Consider the following 25262-nt stretch of genomic DNA (forward strand, 5'->3'; position numbering starts at 1 on the left):
TTAAATAAAATGATATCGTATATATTTTCACGTATGTTTATTAAAAAAACGGACAGACGGGCACAGAAAGTCCGTGTGGATGCTAGTATATATAAAGGGAAAACATGGTTTTTGTGTAACCTATTTTTCTACCAGTTTTACTCTTAGATAACTTACATAATAACTTCTATTGAAACCACTATTATCCCATTTCACATAACTTCCTAATATTAACTTCTTATATAACTTCCAATTAACATTAAATAAAACAATATCGTATATATTTTAACTCTATTTATTAAAAAAATGGACAGAGAGTGCCCGTCTGGACGCTAGTTAATAAAAAAACCAAATTAACACTAAACATCAAAATTGTTTTTCACACACTTATCATAATCTTATAAAAATTAAATTGTTTTTTACCTAACTTTCATAGTTTCAGAATTGGAGGAAGTGGAGAGTTCCTGAATCTCATCCTCCAAGATTCTAACTTTTTGCATGGTTTTTTCTCTGTCTTGCGTCTTTGCCATAATAAAACGCGGGTCAAAACTGCTGAATATAAAAAAAAAAATTAAAATCAAAGTTATTAAAGCAATATGAAAAAAAAATATTGGTAGAAATTCAATATCACCTAGATTCTGCCATCATTATGGATTTTTTCTCAAGCTTTTCTTAATAACCTAATGTTTGCCTCAGTTCTCTTGGGGTTCTTTCTTCCGTCTTCATTAACGCCTCATAATCTTTCTCCATTTTTTTTATCAAACTCAATTCTTTGAGCTTTCTCCAATCTTGTTCTCTTTCTCTTCCCAGACCTCCCCATGAATGATGGAGGAGAGTGATATCTATGAATGATGGAGGGAGAGTGATATCGAGAGTTGTAAAATGTGAGAGAGAGAGAAAGAGGTATGATTGAATTGTGTTTATCATATAGTGTTGAATATTATTTATAGTGTGTCATATCTTAATTTTTAACCTTAAGATCTCACATATCATTGGCATCCTTCCACACAAACAAAGTCACTTCTTGGTCCTTCTCCTCTTATTTTTGGGCTTTGGTTTTGTAGAAGCATCTCTTTATTGACGTTTTTACTTTTATATTAATATGTTCATTGCTTATGTGACCATTAATCAAATAGAAAATATTTTTTATTTAAGTTTATTGTGCATCGTAGGGCTTTTCATCAAGAGTACATCAAAGTTTTGTTGCTTACTTCTCAAGGAAAACTACTTGGTTTTGGTGTAGCCTATTTTTTTTTACCAATTTTACCCTTAGATAACTTACCTAATAACTTCTAATAACTTGTATTGTAACCACTATTATTATCTTTCACATAACTTCTTACTATTAACTTCTTATATAACTTCCGATTAAAATTAACATTAAAGAAAATGATATCGTATATATTTTCACGTATGTTTATTAAAAAACGGACAGACGGGCACAAAAGGTTCGTCTGGATGCTAGTATATATAAAGGGAAAACTTGGTTATGGTGTAGCCTATTTTTCTACCAATTTTACTCTTAGATAACTTACATAATAACTTCTAGTAACTTCTATTGAAACCATTATTATCCCATTTCACATAACTTCCTACTATTAACTTCTTATATAACTTCTAATTAACATTAAATAAAACAATATCGTATATATTTTCACTATATTTATTAAAATAGCGGACAGAGAGTGCCCGTCTGGACTCTAGTCTATAATAAAATTAAATTAATACTAAACATAAAAATTGTTTTTCACACAGTTATCATAATCTTATAAAAAATAAATTGTCTTTTTACCTAACTTTCATAGTTTCAGAATTGGGGGAAGTGGAGAGTTCCTGAATCTCATCCTCCAAGATTCTAACTTTTTGCGTGGTTTTTTCTATGTCTTGCGTCTTTTCCATAATAAACGCGGGTCAAAACTGCTGAATATCAACAAAAAAAATTAAAATCAAAGTTATAAAAGCAATATGAAATTTTTTTTTTGGAAGAAAATCAATATCACCTTGATTCTGCCATTATCATGGATTCTTTCTCAAGCTTTTCTTAATAACCTAATGTTTGCCTCAGTTCTCTTGTGGTTCTTTCTTCCGTCTTCATTAACACCTGATAATCTTTCTCCATTTTTTTTATCGAACTCAATTCTTTGAGCTTTCTCCAGTCTTGTTCTCTTTCTCTTCCCAGACCTCCCCATGAATGATGGAGGAGAGTGAAATCTATGAATGATGGAGGGAGAGTGATATCGAGAGTTGTAAAATGTGTGTGTGAGAGAGAGGTATGATTGAATTGTGTTTATCATATAGTGTTGAATATTATTTATAGTATGTGTCATATCTTAATTTTTAACATTAAGATCTCACATATTATTGGCATCCTTCCACACAAACAAAGTCACTTCTTGGTCCTTCTCCCTCTTATTTTTGGGCTTTGTTTTTGTAGAAGCGTCTCTTTATTGATGTTTTTACTTTTATATTAATATGTTCATTGCTTATGAGACCATTAATCAAATAGGAAATATTTTTTCTTTAAGTTTATTGTGCATCGTAGGGCTTTTCATCAAGAGTACATCAAGGTTTTGTTGCTTTCTTCTCAAGGAAAACTACTTGGTTTTGGTGTAGCCTATGTTTTTTTTACCAATTTTACCCTTAGATAACTTACCTAATAACTTCTAATAACTTGTATTCAAACCACTATTATTATCTTTCATATAACTTCTTATATAACTTCCGATTAAAATTAACATTAAATAAAATGATATCGTATATATTTTCACGTATGTTTATTAAAAAACGGACAGACGAGCACAGAAAGTCCGTGTGGATGCTAGTATATATAAAGGGAAAACATGGTTTTTGTGTAACCTATTTTTCTACCAGTTTTACTCTTAGATAACTTACATAATAACTTCTATTGAAACCACTATTATCCCATTTCACATAACTTCCTAATATTAACTTCTTATATAACTTCCAATTAACATTAAATAAAACAATATCGTATATATTTTAACTCTATTTATTAAAAAATGGACAGAGAGTGCCCGTCTGGACGCTAGTTAATAAAAAAACCAAATTAACACTAAACATCAAAATTGTTTTTCACACACTTATCATAATCTTATAAAAATTAAATTGTTTTTTACCTAACTTTCATAGTTTCAGAATTGGAGGAAGTGGAGAGTTCCTGAATCTCATCCTCCAAGATTCTAACTTTTTGCATGGTTTTTTCTCTGTCTTGCGTCTTTGCCATAATAAAACGCGGGTCAAAACTGCTGAATATCAAAAAAATAAATTAAAATCAAAGTTATAAAAGCAATATGAATTTTTTTTTGGAAGAAAATCAATATCACCTTGATTCTGCCATTATCATGGATTCTTTCTCAAGCTTTTCTTAATAACCTAACGTTTGCCTCAGTTCTCTTGTGGTTCTTTCTTCCGTCTTCATTAACACCTGATAATCTTTCTCCATTTTTTTTATCGAACTCAATTCTTTGAGCTTTCTCCAGTCTTGTTCTCTTTCTCTTCCCAGACCTCCCCATGAATGATGGAGGAGAGTGAAATCTATGAATGATGGAGGGAGAGTGATATCGAGAGTTGTAAAATGTGTGTGTGAGAGAGAGGTATGATTGACTTGTGTTTATCATATAGTGTTGAATATTATTTATAGTATGTGTCATATCTTAATTTTTAACATTAAGATCTCACATATTATTGGCATCCTTCCACACAAACAAAGTCACTTCTTGGTCCTTCTCCCTCTTATTTTTGGGCTTTGTTTTTGTAGAAGCGTCTCTTTATTGATGTTTTTACTTTTATATTAATATGTTCATTGCTTATGAGACCATTAATCAAATAGGAAATATTTTTTATTTAAGTTTATTGTGCATCGTAGGGCTTTTCATCAAGAGTACATCAAGGTTTTGTTGCTTTCTTCTCAAGGAAAACTACTTGGTTTTGGTGTAGCCTATGTTTTTTTTTACCAATTTTACCCTTAGATAACTTACCTAATAACTTCTAATAACTTGTATTCAAACCACTATTATTATCTTTCATATAACTTCTTATATAACTTCCGATTAAAATTAACATTAAATAAAATGATATCGTATATATTTTCACGTATGTTTATTAAAAAAACGGACAGACGGGCACAGAAAGTCCGTGTGGATGCTAGTATATATAAAGGGAAAACATGGTTTTTGTGTAACCTATTTTTCTACCAGTTTTACTCTTAGATAACTTACATAATAACTTCTATTGAAACCACTATTATCCCATTTCACATAACTTCCTAATATTAACTTCTTATATAACTTCCAATTAACATTAAATAAAACAATATCGTATATATTTTAACTCTATTTATTAAAAAAATGGACAGAGAGTGCCCGTCTGGACGCTAGTTAATAAAAAAAACCAAATTAACACTAAACATCAAAATTGTTTTTCACACACTTATCATAATCTTATAAAAATTAAATTGTTTTTTACCTAACTTTCATAGTTTCAGAATTGGAGGAAGTGGAGAGTTCCTGAATCTCATCCTCCAAGATTCTAACTTTTTGCATGGTTTTTTCTCTGTCTTGCGTCTTTGCCATAATAAAACGCGGGTCAAAACTGCTGAATATCAAAAAAATAAATTAAAATCAAAGTTATAAAAGCAATATGAATTTTTTTTTGGAAGAAAATCAATATCACCTTGATTCTGCCATTATCATGGATTCTTTCTCAAGCTTTTCTTAATAACCTAACGTTTGCCTCAGTTCTCTTGTGGTTCTTTCTTCCGTCTTCATTAACACCTGATAATCTTTCTCCATTTTTTTTATCGAACTCAATTCTTTGAGCTTTCTCCAGTCTTGTTCTCTTTCTCTTCCCAGACCTCCCCATGAATGATGGAGGAGAGTGAAATCTATGAATGATGGAGGGAGAGTGATATCGAGAGTTGTAAAATGTGTGTGTGAGAGAGAGGTATGATTGACTTGTGTTTATCATATAGTGTTGAATATTATTTATAGTATGTGTCATATCTTAATTTTTAACATTAAGATCTCACATATTATTGGCATCCTTCCACACAAACAAAGTCACTTCTTGGTCCTTCTCCCTCTTATTTTTGGGCTTTGTTTTTGTAGAAGCGTCTCTTTATTGATGTTTTTACTTTTATATTAATATGTTCATTGCTTATGAGACCATTAATCAAATAGGAAATATTTTTTATTTAAGTTTATTGTGCATCGTAGGGCTTTTCATCAAGAGTACATCAAGGTTTTGTTGCTTTCTTCTCAAGGAAAACTACTTGGTTTTGGTGTAGCCTATGTTTTTTTTTACCAATTTTACCCTTAGATAACTTACCTAATAACTTCTAATAACTTGTATTCAAACCACTATTATTATCTTTCATATAACTTCTTATATAACTTCCGATTAAAATTAACATTAAATAAAATGATATCGTATATATTTTCACGTATGTTTATTAAAAAAACGGACAGACGGGCACAGAAAGTCCGTGTGGATGCTAGTATATATAAAGGGAAAACATGGTTTTTGTGTAACCTATTTTTCTACCAGTTTTACTCTTAGATAACTTACATAATAACTTCTATTGAAACCACTATTATCCCATTTCACATAACTTCCTAATATTAACTTCTTATATAACTTCCAATTAACATTAAATAAAACAATATCGTATATATTTTAACTCTATTTATTAAAAAAATGGACAGAGAGTGCCCGTCTGGACGCTAGTTAATAAAAAAACCAAATTAACACTAAACATCAAAATTGTTTTTCACACACTTATCATAATCTTATAAAAATTAAATTGTTTTTTACCTAACTTTCATAGTTTCAGAATTGGAGGAAGTGGAGAGTTCCTGAATCTCATCCTCCAAGATTCTAACTTTTTGCATGGTTTTTTCTCTGTCTTGCGTCTTTGCCATAATAAAACGCGGGTCAAAACTGCTGAATATCAAAAAAAATAAATTAAAATCAAAGTTATAAAAGCAATATGAATTTTTTTTTGGAAGAAAATCAATATCACCTTGATTCTGCCATTATCATGGATTCTTTCTCAAGCTTTTCTTAATAACCTAACGTTTGCCTCAGTTCTCTTGTGGTTCTTTCTTCCGTCTTCATTAACACCTGATAATCTTTCTCCATTTTTTTTATCGAACTCAATTCTTTGAGCTTTCTCCAGTCTTGTTCTCTTTCTCTTCCCAGACCTCCCCATGAATGATGGAGGAGAGTGAAATCTATGAATGATGGAGGGAGAGTGATATCGAGAGTTGTAAAATGTGTGTGTGAGAGAGAGGTATGATTGACTTGTGTTTATCATATAGTGTTGAATATTATTTATAGTATGTGTCATATCTTAATTTTTAACATTAAGATCTCACATATTATTGGCATCCTTCCACACAAACAAAGTCACTTCTTGGTCCTTCTCCCTCTTATTTTTGGGCTTTGTTTTTGTAGAAGCGTCTCTTTATTGATGTTTTTACTTTTATATTAATATGTTCATTGCTTATGAGACCATTAATCAAATAGGAAATATTTTTTATTTAAGTTTATTGTGCATCGTAGGGCTTTTCATCAAGAGTACATCAAGGTTTTGTTGCTTTCTTCTCAAGGAAAACTACTTGGTTTTGGTGTAGCCTATGTTTTTTTTTACCAATTTTACCCTTAGATAACTTACCTAATAACTTCTAATAACTTGTATTCAAACCACTATTATTATCTTTCATATAACTTCTTATATAACTTCCGATTAAAGTTAACATTAAATAAAATGATATCGTATATATTTTCACGTATGTTTATTAAAAAAAACGGACAGACGGGCACAGAAAGTCCGTGTGGATGCTAGTATATATAAAGGGAAAACATGGTTTTTGTGTAACCTATTTTTCTACCAGTTTTACTCTTAGATAACTTACATAATAACTTCTATTGAAACCACTATTATCCCATTTCACATAACTTCCTAATATTAACTTCTTATATAACTTCCAATTAACATTAAATAAAACAATATCGTATATATTTTAACTCTATTTATTAAAAAAATGGACAGAGAGTGCCCGTCTGGACGCTAGTTAATAAAAAAACCAAATTAACACTAAACATCAAAATTGTTTTTCACACACTTATCATAATCTTATAAAAATTAAATTGTTTTTTACCTAACTTTCATAGTTTCAGAATTGGAGGAAGTGGAGAGTTCCTGAATCTCATCCTCCAAGATTCTAACTTTTTGCATGGTTTTTTCTCTGTCTTGCGTCTTTGCCATAATAAAACGCGGGTCAAAACTGCTGAATATCAAAAAAAAAAAATTAAAATCAAAGTTATAAAAGCAATATGAATTTTTTTTGGAAGAAAATCAATATCACCTTGATTCTGCCATTATCATGGATTCTTTCTCAAGCTTTTCTTTATAACCTAACGTTTGCCTCAGTTCTCTTGTGGTTCTTTCTTCCGTCTTCATTAACACCTGATAATCTTTCTCCATTTTTTTTATCGAACTCAATTCTTTGAGCTTTCTCCAGTCTTGTTCTCTTTCTCTTCCCAGACCTCCCCATGAATGATGGAGGAGAGTGAAATCTATGAATGATGGAGGGAGAGTGATATCGAGAGTTGTAAAATGTGTGTGTGAGAGAGAGGTATGATTGACTTGTGTTTATCATATAGTGTTGAATATTATTTATAGTATGTGTCATATCTTAATTTTTAACATTAAGATCTCACATATTATTGGCATCCTTCCACACAAACAAAGTCACTTCTTGGTCCTTCTCCCTCTTATTTTTGGGCTTTGTTTTTGTAGAAGCGTCTCTTTATTGATGTTTTTACTTTTATATTAATATGTTCATTGCTTATGAGACCATTAATCAAATAGGAAATATTTTTTATTTAAGTTTATTGTGCATCGTAGGGCTTTTCATCAAGAGTACATCAAGGTTTTGTTGCTTTCTTCTCAAGGAAAACTACTTGGTTTTGGTGTAGCCTATGTTTTTTTTTACCAATTTTACCCTTAGATAACTTACCTAATAACTTCTAATAACTTGTATTCAAACCACTATTATTATCTTTCATATAACTTCTTATATAACTTCCGATTAAAATTAACATTAAATAAAATGATATCGTATATATTTTCACGTATGTTTATTAAAAAAACGGACAGACGGGCACAGAAAGTCCGTGTGGATGCTAGTATATATAAAGGGAAAACATGGTTTTTGTGTAACCTATTTTTCTACCAGTTTTACTCTTAGATAACTTACATAATAACTTCTATTGAAACCACTATTATCCCATTTCACATAACTTCCTAATATTAACTTCTTATATAACTTCCAATTAACATTAAATAAAACAATATCGTATATATTTTAACTCTATTTATTAAAAAAATGGACAGAGAGTGCCCGTCTGGACGCTAGTTAATAAAAAAACCAAATTAACACTAAACATCAAAATTGTTTTTCACACACTTATCATAATCTTATAAAAATTAATTGTTTTTTACCTAACTTTCATAGTTTCAGAATTGGAGGAAGTGGAGAGTTCCTGAATCTCATCCTCCAAGATTCTAACTTTTTGCATGGTTTTTTCTCTGTCTTGCGTCTTTGCCATAATAAAACGCGGGTCAAAACTGCTGAATATAAAAAAAAAATTAAAATCAAAGTTATAAAGCAATATGAAAAAAAAAATTGGTAGAAATCAATATCACCTAGATTCTGCCATCATTATGGATTTTTTCTCAAGCTTTTCTTAATAACCTAATGTTTGCCTCAGTTCTCTTGGGTTCTTTCTTCCGTCTTCATTAACGCCTCATAATCTTTCTCCATTTTTTTATCAAACTCAATTCTTTGAGCTTTCTCCAATCTTGTTCTCTTTCTCTTCCCAGACCTCCCCATGAATGATGGAGGAGAGTGATATCTATGAATGATGGAGGGAGAGTGATATCGAGAGTTGTAAAATGTGAGAGAGAGAGAAAGAGGTATGATTGAATTGTGTTTATCATATAGTGTTGAATATTATTTATAGTGTGTCATATCTTAATTTTTAACCTTAAGATCTCACATATCATTGGCATCCTTCCACACAAACAAAGTCACTTCTTGGTCCTTCTCCTCTTATTTTTGGGCTTTGGTTTTGTAGAAGCATCTCTTTATTGACGTTTTTACTTTTATATTAATATGTTCATTGCTTATGTGACCATTAATCAAATAGAAAATATTTTTTATTTAAGTTTATTGTGCATCGTAGGGCTTTTCATCAAGAGTACATCAAAGTTTTGTTGCTTACTTCTCAAGGAAAACTACTTGGTTTTGGTGTAGCCTATTTTTTTTACCAATTTTACCCTTAGATAACTTACCTAATAACTTCTAATAACTTGTATTGTAACCACTATTATTATCTTTCACATAACTTCTTACTATTAACTTCTTATATAACTTCCGATTAAAATTAACATTAAAGAAAATGATATCGTATATATTTTCACGTATGTTTATTAAAAAACGGACAGACGGGCACAGAAGGTTCGTCTGGATGCTAGTATATATAAAGGGAAAACTTGGTTATGGTGTAGCCTATTTTTCTACCAATTTTACTCTTAGATAACTTACATAATAACTTCTAGTAACTTCTATTGAAACCATTATTATCCCATTTCACATAACTTCCTACTATTAACTTCTTATATAACTTCTAATTAACATTAAATAAAACAATATCGTATATATTTTCACTATATTTATTAAAATAGCGGACAGAGAGTGCCCGTCAAGACGCTAGTCTATAATAAAATTAAATTAATACTAAACATAAAAATTGTTTTTCACACAGTTATCATAATCTTATAAAAAATAAATTGTCTTTTTACCTAACTTTCATAGTTTCAGAATTGGGGGAAGTGGAGAGTTCCTGAATCTCATCCTCCAAGATTCTAACTTTTTGCGTGGTTTTTTCTATGTCTTGCGTCTTTTCCATAATAAAACGCGGGTCAAAACTGCTGAATATCAACAAAAAAAAATTAAAATCAAAGTTATAAAAGCAATATGAATTATTTTTTTGGAAGAAAATCAATATCACCTTGATTCTGCCATTATCATGGATTCTTTCTCAAGCTTTTCTTAATAACCTAATGTTTGCCTCAGTTCTCTTGTGGTTCTTTCTTCCGTCTTCATTAACACCTGATAATCTTTCTCCATTTTTTTTATCGAACTCAATTCTTTGAGCTTTCTCCAGTCTTGTTCTCTTTCTCTTCCCAGACCTCCCCATGAATGATGGAGGAGAGTGAAATCTATGAATGATGGAGGGAGAGTGATATCGAGAGTTGTAAAATGTGTGTGTGAGAGAGAGGTATGATTGAATTGTGTTTATCATATAGTGTTGAATATTATTTATAGTATGTGTCATATCTTAATTTTTAACATTAAGATCTCACATATTATTGGCATCCTTCCACACAAACAAAGTCACTTCTTGGTCCTTCTCCCTCTTATTTTTGGGCTTTGTTTTTGTAGAAGCGTCTCTTTATTGATGTTTTTACTTTTATATTAATATGTTCATTGCTTATGAGACCATTAATCAAATAGGAAATATTTTTTCTTTAAGTTTATTGTGCATCGTAGGGCTTTTCATCAAGAGTACATCAAGGTTTTGTTGCTTTCTTCTCAAGGAAAACTACTTGGTTTTGGTGTAGCCTATGTTTTTTTTTACCAATTTTACCCTTAGATAACTTACCTAATAACTTCTAATAACTTGTATTCAAACCACTATTATTATCTTTCATATAACTTCTTACTATTAACTTCTTATATAACTTCCGATTAAAATTAACATTAAAGAAAATGATATCGTATATATTTTCACGTATGTTTATTAAAAAAACGGGCAGACGGGCACAGAAGGTTCGTCTGGATGCTAGTATATATAAAGGGAAAACTTGGTTATGGTGTAGCCTATTTTTCTACCAATTTTACTCTTACATAACTTACATAATAACTTCTAGTAACTTCTATTGAAACCATTATTATCCCATTTCACATAACTTCCTACTATTAACTTCTTATATAACTTCTAATTAACATTAAATAAAACAATATCGTATATATTTTCACTATATTTATTAAAATAGCGGACACAGAGTGCCCGTTTGGGCGCTAGTCTATAATAAAACTAAATTAATACTAAACATAAAAATTGTTTTTCACACAGTTATCATAACCTTATAAAAAATAAATTGTCTTTTTACCTAACTTTCATAGTTTCAGAATTGGGGGAAGTGGAGAGTTCCTGAATCTCATCCTCAAAGATTCTGACTTTTTGCATGGTTTTTTCTATGTCTTGCATCTTTTCCATAATAAAACGCGGGTCAAAACTGCTGAATATCAAAAAAATAAATTAAAATCAAAGTTAAAAAAGCAATATGAAGTTTTTTTTTGGAAGAAAATCAATATCACCTTGATTCTGCCATTATCATGGATTCTTTCTCATGCTTTTCTTAATAACCTAATGTTTGCCTCAGTTCTCTTGTGGTTCTTTATTCCTTCTTCATTAACGCCTCATAATCTTTCTCCATTTTTTTTTATCAAACTCAACTCTTTGAGCTTTCTCCAGTCTTGTTCTCTTTCTCTTCCCAGACCTCCCCATGAATGATGGAGGAGAGTGATATCTATGAATGATGGAGGGAGAGTGATATCGAGAGTTGTAAAATGTGTGAGAGAGAGAGGTATGATTGAATTGTGTTTATCATATAGTGTTGAATATTATTTATAGTATGTGTCATATCTTAATTTCTAACCTTAAGATCTCACATATCATTGGCATCCTTCCACACAAACAAAGTCACTTCTTGGTCCTTCTCCCTTTTATTTTTGGGCTTTATTTTTGTAGAAGCATCTCTTTATTGATGTTTTTACTTTGATATTAATATTCTCATTGCTTATGTGACCATTAATCAAATAAAAATATTTTTTCTTTAAGTTTATTGTTCATCGTAGGGCTTTTAATCAAGAGTACATCAAATGTTTTGTTGCTTACTTCTCAAGGAAAACTACTTGGTTTTGGTGTAGCCTATTTTTTTTTACCAATTTTACCCTTAGATAACTTACCTAATAACTTTTAATAACTTGTATTGAAACCACTATTATTATCTTTCACAAACTTTTTACTATTAACTTCTTATATAACTTTCGATTAAAATTAACTTTAAAGAAAATGATATCGTATATATTTTCACGTCTATAAAAAAATGGACAGACGGGCACAGAAGGTCCGTCTGGATGCTAGTATATATAAATGGAAAACTTGGTTTTGGTGTAGCCTATTTTTCTACAACTTTTACTCTTATATAACTTAAATAGTAACTTCTAGTAACTTGTATTGAAACCACTATTATCCCATTTCACATAACTTCCTACTATTAACTTCTTATATAACTTCCAATTAACATTAAATAAAACAATATCGTATATATTTTCATTCTATTTATTAAAAAAAATGACAAAGAGTGTCCGTCTGGACACTAGTTTATAATAAAACTAAATTAATACTAAACATCAAAATTGTTTTTCACACACTTATCATTATCTTAAAACAATTAAATTGTTTTTTTACCTAACTTTCATAGTTTCCGAATTGGGGGAAATGGAGAGTTCCTGAATCTCATTCTCCAAGATTCTATTTATGTGACCATTCATCAAGAGTACATCAATGTTTTGTTGTTTACTTCTCAAGGAAAACTACTTGGTTTTGGTGTAGCCTATTTTTTTTTGTACAAATTTTACCCTTAGATAACTTACCTAATAACTTCTAATAACTTGTATTGAAAACACTATTATTATCTTTCACATAACTTCTTACTATTAACTTCTTATATAACTTTCGATTAAAATTAACATTAAAGAAAATGATATCGTATATATTTTCACATATGTTTATAAAAAAACGCACAGACAGGCACATAAGGTCCGTCTGGATGCTATTATATATAAAGGGAAAACTTGGTTTTGGTGTAACGTATTTTTCTACCAATTTTACTCTTAGATAACTTACATAATAACTTTTAGTAACTTGTATTGAAACCACTATTATCCCATTTCACATAACTTCCTACTATTAACTTCTTATATAACTTCCAATTAACATTAAATAAAACAATATCGTATATATTTTCATTCTATTTATTAAAAAAACGGACAGAGAGTGCCTGTCTGGACGCTAGTTTATAATAAAACTAAATTAATACTAAACATCAAAATTGTTTTTCACACGCTTATCATAATCTTAAAAAAATTAAATTGTTTTTTACCTAACTTTCATAGTTTCAGAATTGGGGGAAGTGGAAAGTTCCTGAATCTCATCCTCCAAGATTCTAACTTTTTGCATGGTTTTTTCTCTGTCTTGCGTCTTTTCCTTAATAAAACATGGGTCAAAACTGCTGAATATCAAAAAAAAAAATTAAAATCAAAGTTATAAAAGCAATATGAAAAAAAAATTTGGAAGAAAATCAATATCACCTTGATTCTGCCATTATCATTGATTCTTTCTCAAGCTTTTCTTAATAACCTAATGTTTGCCTCAGTTCTCTTATGGTTCTTTCTTCCATCTTCATTAACGCCTGATAATCTTTCTCCATTTTTTTTATCGAACTCAATTCTTTGAGCTTTCTCCAGTCTTGTTCTCTTTCTCTTCCTAGACCTCCCTATCAAGGATGGAGGAGAGTGATATCTATGAATGATGGTGGGAGAGTGATATCGAGAGTTGTAAAATGTGTGTGAGATAGAGAGAGGTATGATTGAATTGTGTTAATCATATAGTGTTGAATATTATTTATAGTATGTGTCATATCTAAATTTTTAACCTTAAGATCTCACATATCATTGGCATCCTTCCATACAAACAAAGTCACTTCTTGGTCCTTCTCCCTCTTATTTTTGGGCTTTGTTTTTGTAGAAACATCTCTTAATTGATGTTTTTACTTTTATATTAATATGTTCATTGCTTATGTGACCATTAATCAAATAGAAAATATTTTTTCTTTAAATTTATTGTGCATCGTAGGGCTTTTCATCAAGAGTACATCAAAGTTTTGTTGCTTACTTCTCAAGGAAAACTACTTGGTTTTGGTGTAGCCTATTATTTTTTACCAATTTTACCCTTAGATAACTTACCTAATAACTTGTATTGAAAACACTATTATTATCTTTCACATAACTTCTTACTATTAACTTCTTATATAACTTCCGATTAAAATTAACATTAAAGAAAATGATATCGTATACCGATTGATCTGTCAAAATTCCAACTTCTTCAAAAACAGAAAGTTTCAACTATCAATCGTGCAAAATTCAGGAAAAAATCCAATCTCCATTAATTCTCAGTAACTTCTTTCCTTAAATAACTCCACTTCTTCTCCTTAAATAACTCCTCTTTTATTTTCCTTTCCATCTACCATTTTTACCTACCATTTTCACATAACATGATTCTTCAACAATAACCAACACTCCAGCTCAACCTCATAAACACATGTTCTTAACAACCTCAATTACCATGTTCAATTACAACAACACCATAATCATATAAAACATGGTTAACTCATGATTCATGGAATATTTCATGAATAACTTATATTGTTATGAATTCATGTGATTAACCTCTATAACTTCAATAACAAAACACATCAAAATTAAACACCTAAGTATCACAATTTCAACAACAACAACATGATATCAACACATAGCATGGATGAGGAGTATGAACACAACAAGTTCATCACAAATTCACACAAATCCTAACCCCCAAACATAGGTTATTTTCCCCCAAAGGTCAAATCTATCTAAGAACTCACCTAGTAGAAGAAGAAGATGAAGTTGGTGATGATGAAGATGAGTAGAAAATGGTGATGAAGATGAGATGATGAAGATGATGGTGGTTCCATGGCTTCCTTCTTCTTCTCCTCTTCCTCTTTTCCTCTTTTCCTCTTCCTCTTTCTTCTTTCCTTCTCTTTCTTTTCCATTTCCTTTCTGATATCCCTCACTCTTTCTTACCTACTTCTTCTTATCCTTTTCTTCTTCTTTTCTTTATACACCACACAATATATATATATATATATATATATATATATATATATATATATATATATATATATATATTAATATTAGGTAGTAACCTAAAATATCTCAATTGATATTTCATCTTCCGGTACCAATTGACCAATTATTAATGTTACCAAAAATGTCCTCTCTTGTACTTATTAATATTGATCTGTCTCTTTTATTAATAATTAATCTCTTCAGAGTTCACTGGTTACTCTATTTGTCCCAATTGACAATATTTAGACCACATAGGAGCTCTAATTGTTATAACTAACAAAAGATAGAGTACAAAGGAACTCAATTGATCTCAACTGACAAATAATTGAGCATTTAAGGGAATATGGGATATTACAATCACCTTAATTCTGACATTATCATGGATTATTTCCCAAGCTTTTCTTCATAACCTAATGTTTGCCTCAGTTCTCTTGTGGTTCTTTCTTCCATCTTCATTAATGCCTGATAATCTTTCTCCATTGTTTTATCGAACTCAATTCTTTGAGCTTTCTCCAATTTTGTTCTCTATCTCTTCCCAGACCTCCCCATGAATGATGGAGGAGAGTGATATCTATGAATGATGGAGGGAGAGTGATATCTAGAGTTGTAAAATGTGTGTGTGAGAGAGAGAGGTATGCTTGAATTATGTTTATCATATAGTGATGAATATTATTTATAGTGTGTCATATCTGAATTTTTAACCTTAAGATCTCACAGATCATTGGCATCCATCCTTCCACATAAACAAAGTCACTTCTTGGTCCTTCTCCCTCTTATTTTACTATTGATGTTTTTACTTTTATATTAATATGTTCTTTGTTTATCTAACCATTAATCAAATAGCAAATATTTTTTCTTTAAGTTTATTGTGCAACGTAGGGCTTTTCATCAAGAGTACATCAAAGTTTTGTTGCTTAGTTCTCAAGGAAAACTACTTAGGTTTGGTGTAGCCTATTTTTTTTAAACCAATTTTACCCTTAGATAACTTACCTAATAACTTCTATTGAAACCATTATTATTATCTTTCACATAACTTCCTACTATTAACTTCTTATATAACTTCCGATTAAAATTAACATTAAATAAAATAATATCGTATATATTTTCACGTATGTTTATTAAAAAACCCGGACAAACGGCCACAGAGTGCCCGTCTGGATGCTAGTATATATAAAGGGAAAACTTGGTTTTAGTGTAGTCTATTTTTCTACCAATTTTACTCTTAGATAACTTATATAATAATTTCTAGTAACTTCTATTGAAACCACTATTATCCCATTTCACATGACTTCCTACTATTAACTTCTTATATAACTTCGAATTAACATTAAATAAAATAATAGCGTATATATTTTCACTATATTTATTAAAAACACGGACAGAGAGTGCCCGTCTGGACGCTAATTTATAATAAAACTAAGTTAATACTAAACATCAAAATTGTTTTTCACACACTTATCATAATCTTAAAAAAATTAAATTGTTTTTTACCTAACTTTCATAGTTTTAGATTTGGGGAAGTGGAGAGTTTCTGAATCTCATCCTCCAAAATTCTAACTTTCTGCATGATTTATTCTCTGTCTTGCGTCTTTTCCATAATAAGATGCGGATCAAAACTGCTAAATATCTAAAAAATAATAATTAAAATAAAAGTTATAAAAGCAATATGAAAAAAAAAATATTGGAAGAAAATCAATATCACCTTGATTCTGCCATTATCATGGATTCTTTCCCAAGCTTTTCTTCATAACCTAATGTTACCCTTAGTTCTCTTGTGGTTCTTTCTTCTGTCTTCATTAACGCCTGATAATCTTTATCCATTTATTTATCGAACTTAATTCTTAGAGCCTTCTCCAGCCTTGTTCTCTTTCTCTTCCCAGACCTCCCCATGAATGATGGAGGAGAGTGATATCTATGAATGATGGAGGAAGAGTGATATCGAGAGTTGTAAAATGTGTGTCAGAGAAAGAGAGAGGTAGGTATGATTGAATTGTGTTTATCATATAGTGATGAATATTATTTATAGTGTGTGTCATATCTTAATTTTTAACCTTAAGATCTCACATATCATTGACTTCCTTCCACACAAACAATGTCACTTCTTGGTCCTTCTCCCTCTTATTTTTGGGCTTTGTTTTTGTAGAAACATCTCTTTATTGATGTTTTTACTTTTATATTAATATGTTCATTGCTTATGTAACCATTAATCAAATAAACAATATTTTTTTACTTCTCAAGGAAAACTACTTGGGTTTGGTGTAGCCTATTTTTTAAAAAATTTTATCCTTAGATAACTTACCTAATAACTTCTAATAGCTGAATATAAAAAAAAAGTTTAAAATCAAAGTTGTAAAAGCAATATGAAAAAAAAGAATTGGAAGAAAATCAATATCACCTTGATTCTGCCATTATCATGGATTCTTTCTCAAGCTTTTCTTCATAACCTAATGTTTGCCTCAGTTCTCTTGTGGTTCTTTCTTCCGTCTTCATTAATGCCTGATAATCTTTCTCCAATTTTTTATCAAACTCAATTCTTTGAGCTTTCTCCAGTCTTGTTCTCTTTCTCTTCCCAGACCTCCCCATGAATGATGGAGGAGAGTGATATCTATGAATGATGGAGGGAGAGTGATATCGAGAGTTGTAAAATGTGAGAGAGAGAAAGAGGTATGATTGAATTGTGTTTATCATATAGTGTTGTATATTATTTATAGTATGTGTCATATCTAAATTTTTAACCTTAAGATGTCACATATCATTGGCATCCTTCCACACAAACAAAGTCACTTCTTGGTCCTTCTCCCTCTTATTTTTGGGCTTTGTTTTTGTAGAAGCATCTCTTTATTGAAGTTTTTACTTTTATATTAATATGTTCATTACTTATGTGACCATTAATCAAATAGAAAATATTTTTTCTTTAAGTTTATTGTGCATCGGAGGGCTTTTAATCAAGAGTACATCAAGGTTTTGTTGCTTACTTCTCAAGGAAAACTACTTGGCTTTGGTGTAGCCTATTTTTTTATACTATTGACTTCTTACTATTAACTTCTTATATAACTTCCGATTAAAATTAACATTAAATAAAATGATATCGTATATATATTCACGTATGTTTATTAAAAAAACAGATAGACGGACACAGAAGGTCCGTCTGGATGCTAGTATATATAAAGGGAAAACTTGGTTTTGGTGTAGCTTATTTTTCTACCAATTTTACTCTTAGATAACTTACATAATAACTTCTAGTAACTTCTATTGAAACCACTATTATCCCATTCCACATAACTTCCTACTATTAACTTCTTATATAACTTCCAATTAACATTAAATAAAACAATATCGTATATATTTTCACTCTATTTATTAAAAAAACGGACATAGAGTGCCCGTCTGGATGCAAGTTTATAATAAAACTAAATTAATACTAAACATCAAAATTGTTTTTCACACACTTATCATAATATTATAAAAATTAAATTGCTTTTTACCTAACTTTCATAGTGTCAGAATTGGGGGAAGTGGAGAGTTCCTGAATCTCATTCTCCAAGATTCTAACTTTTTGAATGGTTTTTTCTCTGTCTTGCGACTTTTCCATAGTAAAACGCGGGTCAAAACTGCTGAATCATAAAAAAATAAAATTAAAATCAAAGTTATAAAAGCAATATGAAAAACAAAATTGGAAGAAAATCAATATCACCTTGATTATGCCATTATCATGGATTCTTGCTCAAGCTTTTCTTAATAACCTAATGTTTGCCTCAGTTCTCTTGTGGTTCTTTCTTCCGTCTTCATTAACGCCTGATAATCTTTCTCCATTTTTTTATCGAACTCAATTCTTTGAGCTTTCTCCAGTCTTGTTCTCTTTCTCTTCCCAGACCTCCCCATGAATGATGGAGGAGAGTGATATCTATGAATGATGGAGGGAGAGTGATATCGAGAGTTGTAAAATGTGTGTGAGAGAGAGAGAGATATGATTGAATTGTGTTAATCATATAGTGTTGAATATTATTTATAGTATGTGTCATATCTTAATTTTTAACCTTAAGATCTCATATATCATTGGCATCCTTCCACACAAACAAAGTGACATCTTGGTCCTTCTCCCTCTTATTTTTGGGCTTTGTTTTTGTAGAAGCGTCTCTTTATTGATGTTTTTACTTTTATATTAATATGTTCATTACTTATGTGACCATTAATCAAATAGAAAATGTTTTTTCTTTACATTTATTGTGCATCGTAGGGCTTTTCATCAAGAGTACATCAAAGTTTTGTTGCTTACTTCTCAAGGAAAACTACTTGGTTTTGGTGTAGCCTATTTTTTTCACCAATTTTACCCTAAGATAACTTACCTAATAACTTCTAATAACTTGTATTGAAAACACTATTATTATCTTTCACATAACTTCTTACCATTAACTTCTTATATAACTTCCGATTAAAATTAACATTAAAGAAAATGATATCGTATATCGATTGATCTGTCAAAATTTCAACTTCTTCAAAAACAGAAAGTTTCAACTATCAATCGTGCAAAATTAAGGAAAAATTCCAATCTCCATTAATTCTCAGTAACTTATTTCCTTAAATAACTCCACTTCTTTTCCTTAAATAACTCCTCTTTTATTTTCCTTTCCATCTACCATTTTTACCTACCATTTTCACATAACATGATTCTTCAACAACAACCAACACTCAAGCTCAACCTCATAAACACATGTTCTTAACAACCTCAACAACCATGTTCAATTACAACAACACCATAATCATAGAAAACATGGTTAACTCATGATTCATGGAATATTTCATGAATAACTTATATTGTTATGAATTCATGTGATTAACCTCCATAACTTTAACAACAAAACACATCAAAATTAAACACCCAAGTATCACAATTTCAACAACAACAACATGATATCAACACATAGCATGGATGAGGAGTATGAACACAACAAGTTCATCACAAATTCACACAAATCCTAACCCCCAAACATAGGTTATTTTCCCCCAAATGCTAAATCTATCTAAGAACTCACCTAGTAGAAGAAGAAGATGAAGTTGGTGATGATGAAGATGAGTAGAAAATGGTGATGAAGATGAGATGATGAAGATGATGGTGGTTCCATGGCTTCCTTCTTCTTCTCCTCTTCCTCTTTTCCTCTTTTCCTCTTCCTCTTTCTTCTTTCCTTCTCTTTCTTTTCCTTTTCCTTTCTGATATCCCTCACTCTCTCTTACCTACTTCTTCTTATCCTTTTCTTCTTCTTTTCTTTCTACCCCACACAATATATAACATATAATATATATATATATATATATATATATATATATATATATATATATATATATATATATATTATCACTACGCCAAAAACTGGAATAGACAGCGCCCCTTAGAGGGCGCTTTATTACAAAAGCGCACTCTAAAGTGAAGAGAAAAAATAAGGAGCGAACAACTGGAATAGACAGCGCACTTTAGAGGGCGCTTTTGTAATAAAGCGCCCTCTAAGGTGAAGCGAAAAAATAAGGAGGAGATAGAGGGACAACAATACAGGGCGCTTTTTAGAAAGCGCCCTCTAAGGTTACCCTTAGAGGGCGCTTTTAAAAACGCGCTCTATAAGTCCATGTGCATTTCCAGTTTATAAAGCGCTTTTGGAAAGCCTTAGAGAGCGCTTTTAAAAGCGCCCTCTTAGGCCCCCTTTAGAGGGCGCTTTGGTAACAAAGCGCCCTCTAAAGTGAAGCCAAAAAAAAATGGATGGACACCAATAGAGGGCGCTTTAATGAAAGCGCCCTCTAAGGTTACCCTTAGAGGGCGCTTTTGAAAAAGCGCTCTCTAAGTCCATGTACATTTCCAGTTTATAAAGCGCTTCTGGAAAGCCTTAGAGAGCGCTTTCATAAGCGCCCTCTTAGGCCCCCTTTAGAGGGCGCTTTTTTTCCACAAGCGCCCTCTAATGTCCCCTTTAGTAAACATTAAAATTATAACATACTGCGCGTTTTGTTATTTCACTATCTGTTATTAGCGTTCTTTTTCACGTTAGGGTTCTGAGGCGTTTTCCTTCCACCTCTGTTAGATCTACATGCGCGTTTCCTCCTTCTACCAATCAAAGGTACACGCTTTTCCCAATTACTGTTTTATGTTATTGCTTTGTTTTAGCTTTGCCCAATTTCTGTTTTACCTTATTACTGCGCGTTTCCTCCTTCTACGTTTGTTTCGACCATGATAGCGGATGCACTAGGAAATTGACGGTTGGTTTTTAGTGACCATGATTGCGGATGCAATGGGTTATACGACCTATGAACATCTGATTTTGTGTCAACACCAGTATCATTAGAAACCTAGGTCCAAATGTGTTTGAACTCTTCTGAAATTGTTTTTTATTTATTCTAATTAGTAATGGATAATACATGGATGTCTTCCAATCGATTGTCGAGAGAGTACGAGAATGGGGTATCAGAATTCGTTAAGTTTGCCGTTGCGCACGCCGAAGACCCCAGTAGAATGATATGTCCTTGCTTGGGTTGTTGTTATGGGAAACGGGTTGACGCAGTTCAGTTGACATCGCATCTAATGAGGCATGGAATTGATCGAAGTTATACATGTTGGAATTTGCATGGTGAGAAAAGTAACGAGAATGTTGAACCGGGGGATAGTACGACCTATGCCTCAAACTATAGTGGCGCAGATACATACGATTGTGATCGAGTTGAAGAGATTGCAGAAGCACTTGAAGGAGATCTTAAGGATTGTCCCGAAATGTTTGAGAGGTTGGTAAGTGATGCAGAGAAACCTTTGTATGATGGTTGCACTAAATTCACAAGATTGTCTGCGGTATTAAAGTTGTACAACTTAAAGGCGGGCAATGGGTGGTCGGATAAAAGTTTCACGGAGTTATTAGCCATTTTGAAAGATATGCTTCCTGAGGATAATGTTCTTCCCAATCGAACATATGAGACCAAAAAGATGTTGTGCTCTATTGGCATGAGCTATGATAAGATACATGCATGTCCAAACGATTGCGTTTTGTTTCGAAATGAGTATGCATCGTTAAATGAGTGTCCTAAATGCGGTGTCTCGCGATATAAGAACAAGTTGTCTCCAGCAAAGGTCTTGTGGTATTTTCCTGTTATTCCGAGATTTAGACGCATGTTTCGTAGTGAAACCGATTCAAGACACTTGACCTGGCATGCAGATGAAAGAATTATAGATGGAAAGTATCGACATCCGGCAGATTCACCACAGTGGTTGAAAATTGATAATGATTATCCTGAATTTGGAGAAGAATCAAGAAACCTTCGCTTGGCATTATCTACTGATGGAATGAACCCACACGGTATCCAGAGTATCTCACACAGTACATGGCCTGTGATTATTATGATTTATAACCTACCTCCATGGCTATGTATGAAGCGTAAGTACATGATGTTGTCTATGTTGATTTCTGGACCTAAACAACCAGGGAATGACATAGACGTGTACTTGAAGCCCTTAATCGAAGATTTAAAGATTTTGTGGGAGACCGGTGTGGAGGTTTATGATGGATATAGGAAAGAAAGTTTCAACTTGAGGGCGATGTTGTTTGGCACAATTAATGATTTTCCAGCATACGGAAATCTATCAGGGTATAGCATAAAAGGTCAATGTGCGTGTCCTGTTTGTGAAGATAAAACAGATTGGAAGCGCTTGGAGTTTGGTCAGAAGAATGTCTTTCTCGGTCATCGGAGATTCTTAAATTCAAATCATCACTACCGTGGATGGAGAAAGGCGTTCAATGGAGAGACAGAACAAGGCAGAGCTCCACCTATATTGACGGGTGATCAAATTTTTGAAAAGGTGAAAGATTTGGATACTCAGGTTGGCAAGCCTTTTGCCCACACACTTGTCAAAAGTGGGTGGAAGAAGAGGTCAGTTTTTTTTGAATTGCCGTATTGGAAGTCCTTGTATGTGAGACATTTTCTTGATGTTATGCATATTGAAAAAAATGTATTTGAAAGTGTTATTGGCACGTTACTCAATATACAAGGAAAGTCTAAGGATGGCCTTAAGGCAAGAAAGGACTTGATAGCGATGGGAATAAGAACTGAATTAGGACCCTTGAAGAAAGGAAAACGAACATATCTACCGCCTGCTGCTTATACTCTATCTAGAAAGGAGAAAAAAACATTGTGTAAGTTTCTAAGTGAAGTGAAAGTTCCAGAAGGGTACTCTTCAGATATTAGAAGACTTGTGTCTATGAAAGACCTCAAGTTAAAGAGTTTAAAGACCCATGATTGCCATGTTATAATGGAACATTTTCTCCCAATAGGTATACGTTCTATTCTTCCAGAAAAAGTAAGAAGCTCTATAACTAAGTTGTGTTCTTTCTTCAAGTCAATTTGCAGTAAGGTGATCAATCCTGCGATCTTACCAATGTTGCAAAAAGAAATCGTTATTACTTTGTGTGAGCTTGAAATGTTTTTTCCTCCATCATTTTTTGACATAATGGTACATCTAGTTGTTCATCTTGTAAAAGAGACACAATTGTGTGGACCAGCTTATATGAGATGGATGTACCCTGTTGAACGTTATATGAAAATATTAAAAGGGTACGTGAAGAACCAAAGTCGACCAGAAGGTTGTATGGTTGAAAGATACATTATTGAAGAAGCGATTGAGTTTTGTACTGAATATTTGTCTAATGTTCAGTCAATCGGACTCCCCAAGTCTCAGCTTGTCGAAAAGAAAGAAGGAAAAAATCTAATTGGAAATAAAATCGTGGCAGTATCAAGGGTCGAACGGGATCAAGTGCATTTGTATGTTCTGCACAATGAGAATGAGGTTGAGCCGTATGTTGAAATTCACAAGGATGTTCTCCGAGGTTTAAATCCCAATAGAAATGAAAATTGGATAGTACGAGAGCACAATCGATGTTTTATACCTTGGTTTAAGGATCATATTTATTCAAAGTATTATTCAGATCCCGCTTCAATAACAGAAAGGTTGAGATGCTTAGCATATGGTCCAAGTTTCCATGTTTTTTCTTATAGCGCATACGCGATTAATGGATACACATTTTATACCAAAGAACAAGATGATAAAAGTACTATGCAGAATAGTGGTGTCACCGTGGTAGCTGAAGCAATGCACATATCAAGTGTGAAGGACTTAAACCCCAAATTTGCAAATCTGTCGTATTTTGGTGTTATCGAGCGCATTTGGGTGTTTGATTATGAGAAGTTTCAGATTCCTATATTTGGTTGCAAGTGGGTTGAAAATAATAACGGCATTCGAATGTATAAGTCAGGATTTTTGCAAGTGGATCTTAATAGGGTGGGATACAAAGATGAGTCTTTTATTCTAGCCTCTCAAGCTAGACAAGTGTTCTATGTCAATGATCCGAAAAGTACGAAATGGTCTATAGTTCTTTTTTCCAACAAAGTAATTGATGAAAACACTGGAGATCAAGGTGATATTGATGTTGAGATTGAATCGTTTACCAGAAATGATCAAGATGAGAATATTATATCAAATGATTCATATATTAGAAATGATCATAATGAGGGTATTTGGATCAATCCAACCGTCCGTGTTGTTAAGAGACATGTAGAACATATTCCAACCAAGAAAAGAAAGAGAACTTAGTGAAAAAGGTACAGGTCAAATGATTTTAATTGTTTTCTTTATTACAGGTAAAATGACTTTTATGATTTTAATTGTTTTTACATTTGTCATCTGATTTTAATTGTTTTCTTTTTTACAGGTAAAATGATGATGCTGGATATTTGTTTAGATGGAGATGCTCTATTATCGTCAAGCCTCATTCGCGTAGATGATGATGCTGGATATTTGAAAGTATCCCTTTACGACAATGGAACATGTCCATCTAAACATATATCAATTCTATCTTCAAAAGATAAGGGTTCAATGTTGGCAAGTTACATTGGTTTCCTTGTTCGACAACATATTCCGATTACATGTGATAATTGGAGAAGTCCGGACTTGAAGGTTGGCAAAGAAAAAATATGGTTGGAGATACAGGTACTTACCATATATTGTTATATGTTTTTTGTTGCATCAACTTTGCAGCCCTGTATTGTAGGCAGAATTTAGGACTTCTCAAAGTTGATTTCTTGTTACTTTATCGTTCATAAAATACACCACTAAATTCTATGCGTTTAATTTTTAATTTTTTTTCATCAGGCTTGTGT

The 25262-nt window shown here is 31.7% G+C and overlaps 1 protein-coding gene across 1 annotated transcript in view; it reads right to left on the reverse strand.

Moving 5' to 3' along the window:
* LOC127094215 (uncharacterized) overlaps positions 1-25262 on the reverse strand; it is an 89826-nt gene that overhangs the window by 3642 nt on the left and 60922 nt on the right. The window contains exons 29-43 of the mRNA XM_051033075.1: positions 18569-18697; positions 17479-17688; positions 13301-13429; positions 11243-11371; positions 10127-10288; positions 9869-9997; positions 8507-8635; positions 7161-7289; positions 6069-6230; positions 5812-5940; positions 4721-4882; positions 4465-4593; positions 3373-3534; positions 3117-3245; positions 403-531 (exon numbers count right to left, since the gene is read on the reverse strand). Of these exons, the coding sequence (XP_050889032.1) occupies positions 403-531; positions 3117-3245; positions 3373-3534; positions 4465-4593; positions 4721-4882; positions 5812-5940; positions 6069-6230; positions 7161-7289; positions 8507-8635; positions 9869-9997; positions 10127-10288; positions 11243-11371; positions 13301-13429; positions 17479-17688; positions 18569-18697 (2148 nt within the window). The remainder of the gene's footprint in view (positions 1-402; positions 532-3116; positions 3246-3372; positions 3535-4464; positions 4594-4720; positions 4883-5811; positions 5941-6068; positions 6231-7160; positions 7290-8506; positions 8636-9868; positions 9998-10126; positions 10289-11242; positions 11372-13300; positions 13430-17478; positions 17689-18568; positions 18698-25262) is intronic.

Source organism: Lathyrus oleraceus, chromosome 6 (genome assembly GCF_024323335.1).
Source record: "Lathyrus oleraceus cultivar Zhongwan6 chromosome 6, CAAS_Psat_ZW6_1.0, whole genome shotgun sequence".
NCBI lineage: Eukaryota > Viridiplantae > Streptophyta > Magnoliopsida > Fabales > Fabaceae > Lathyrus > Lathyrus oleraceus.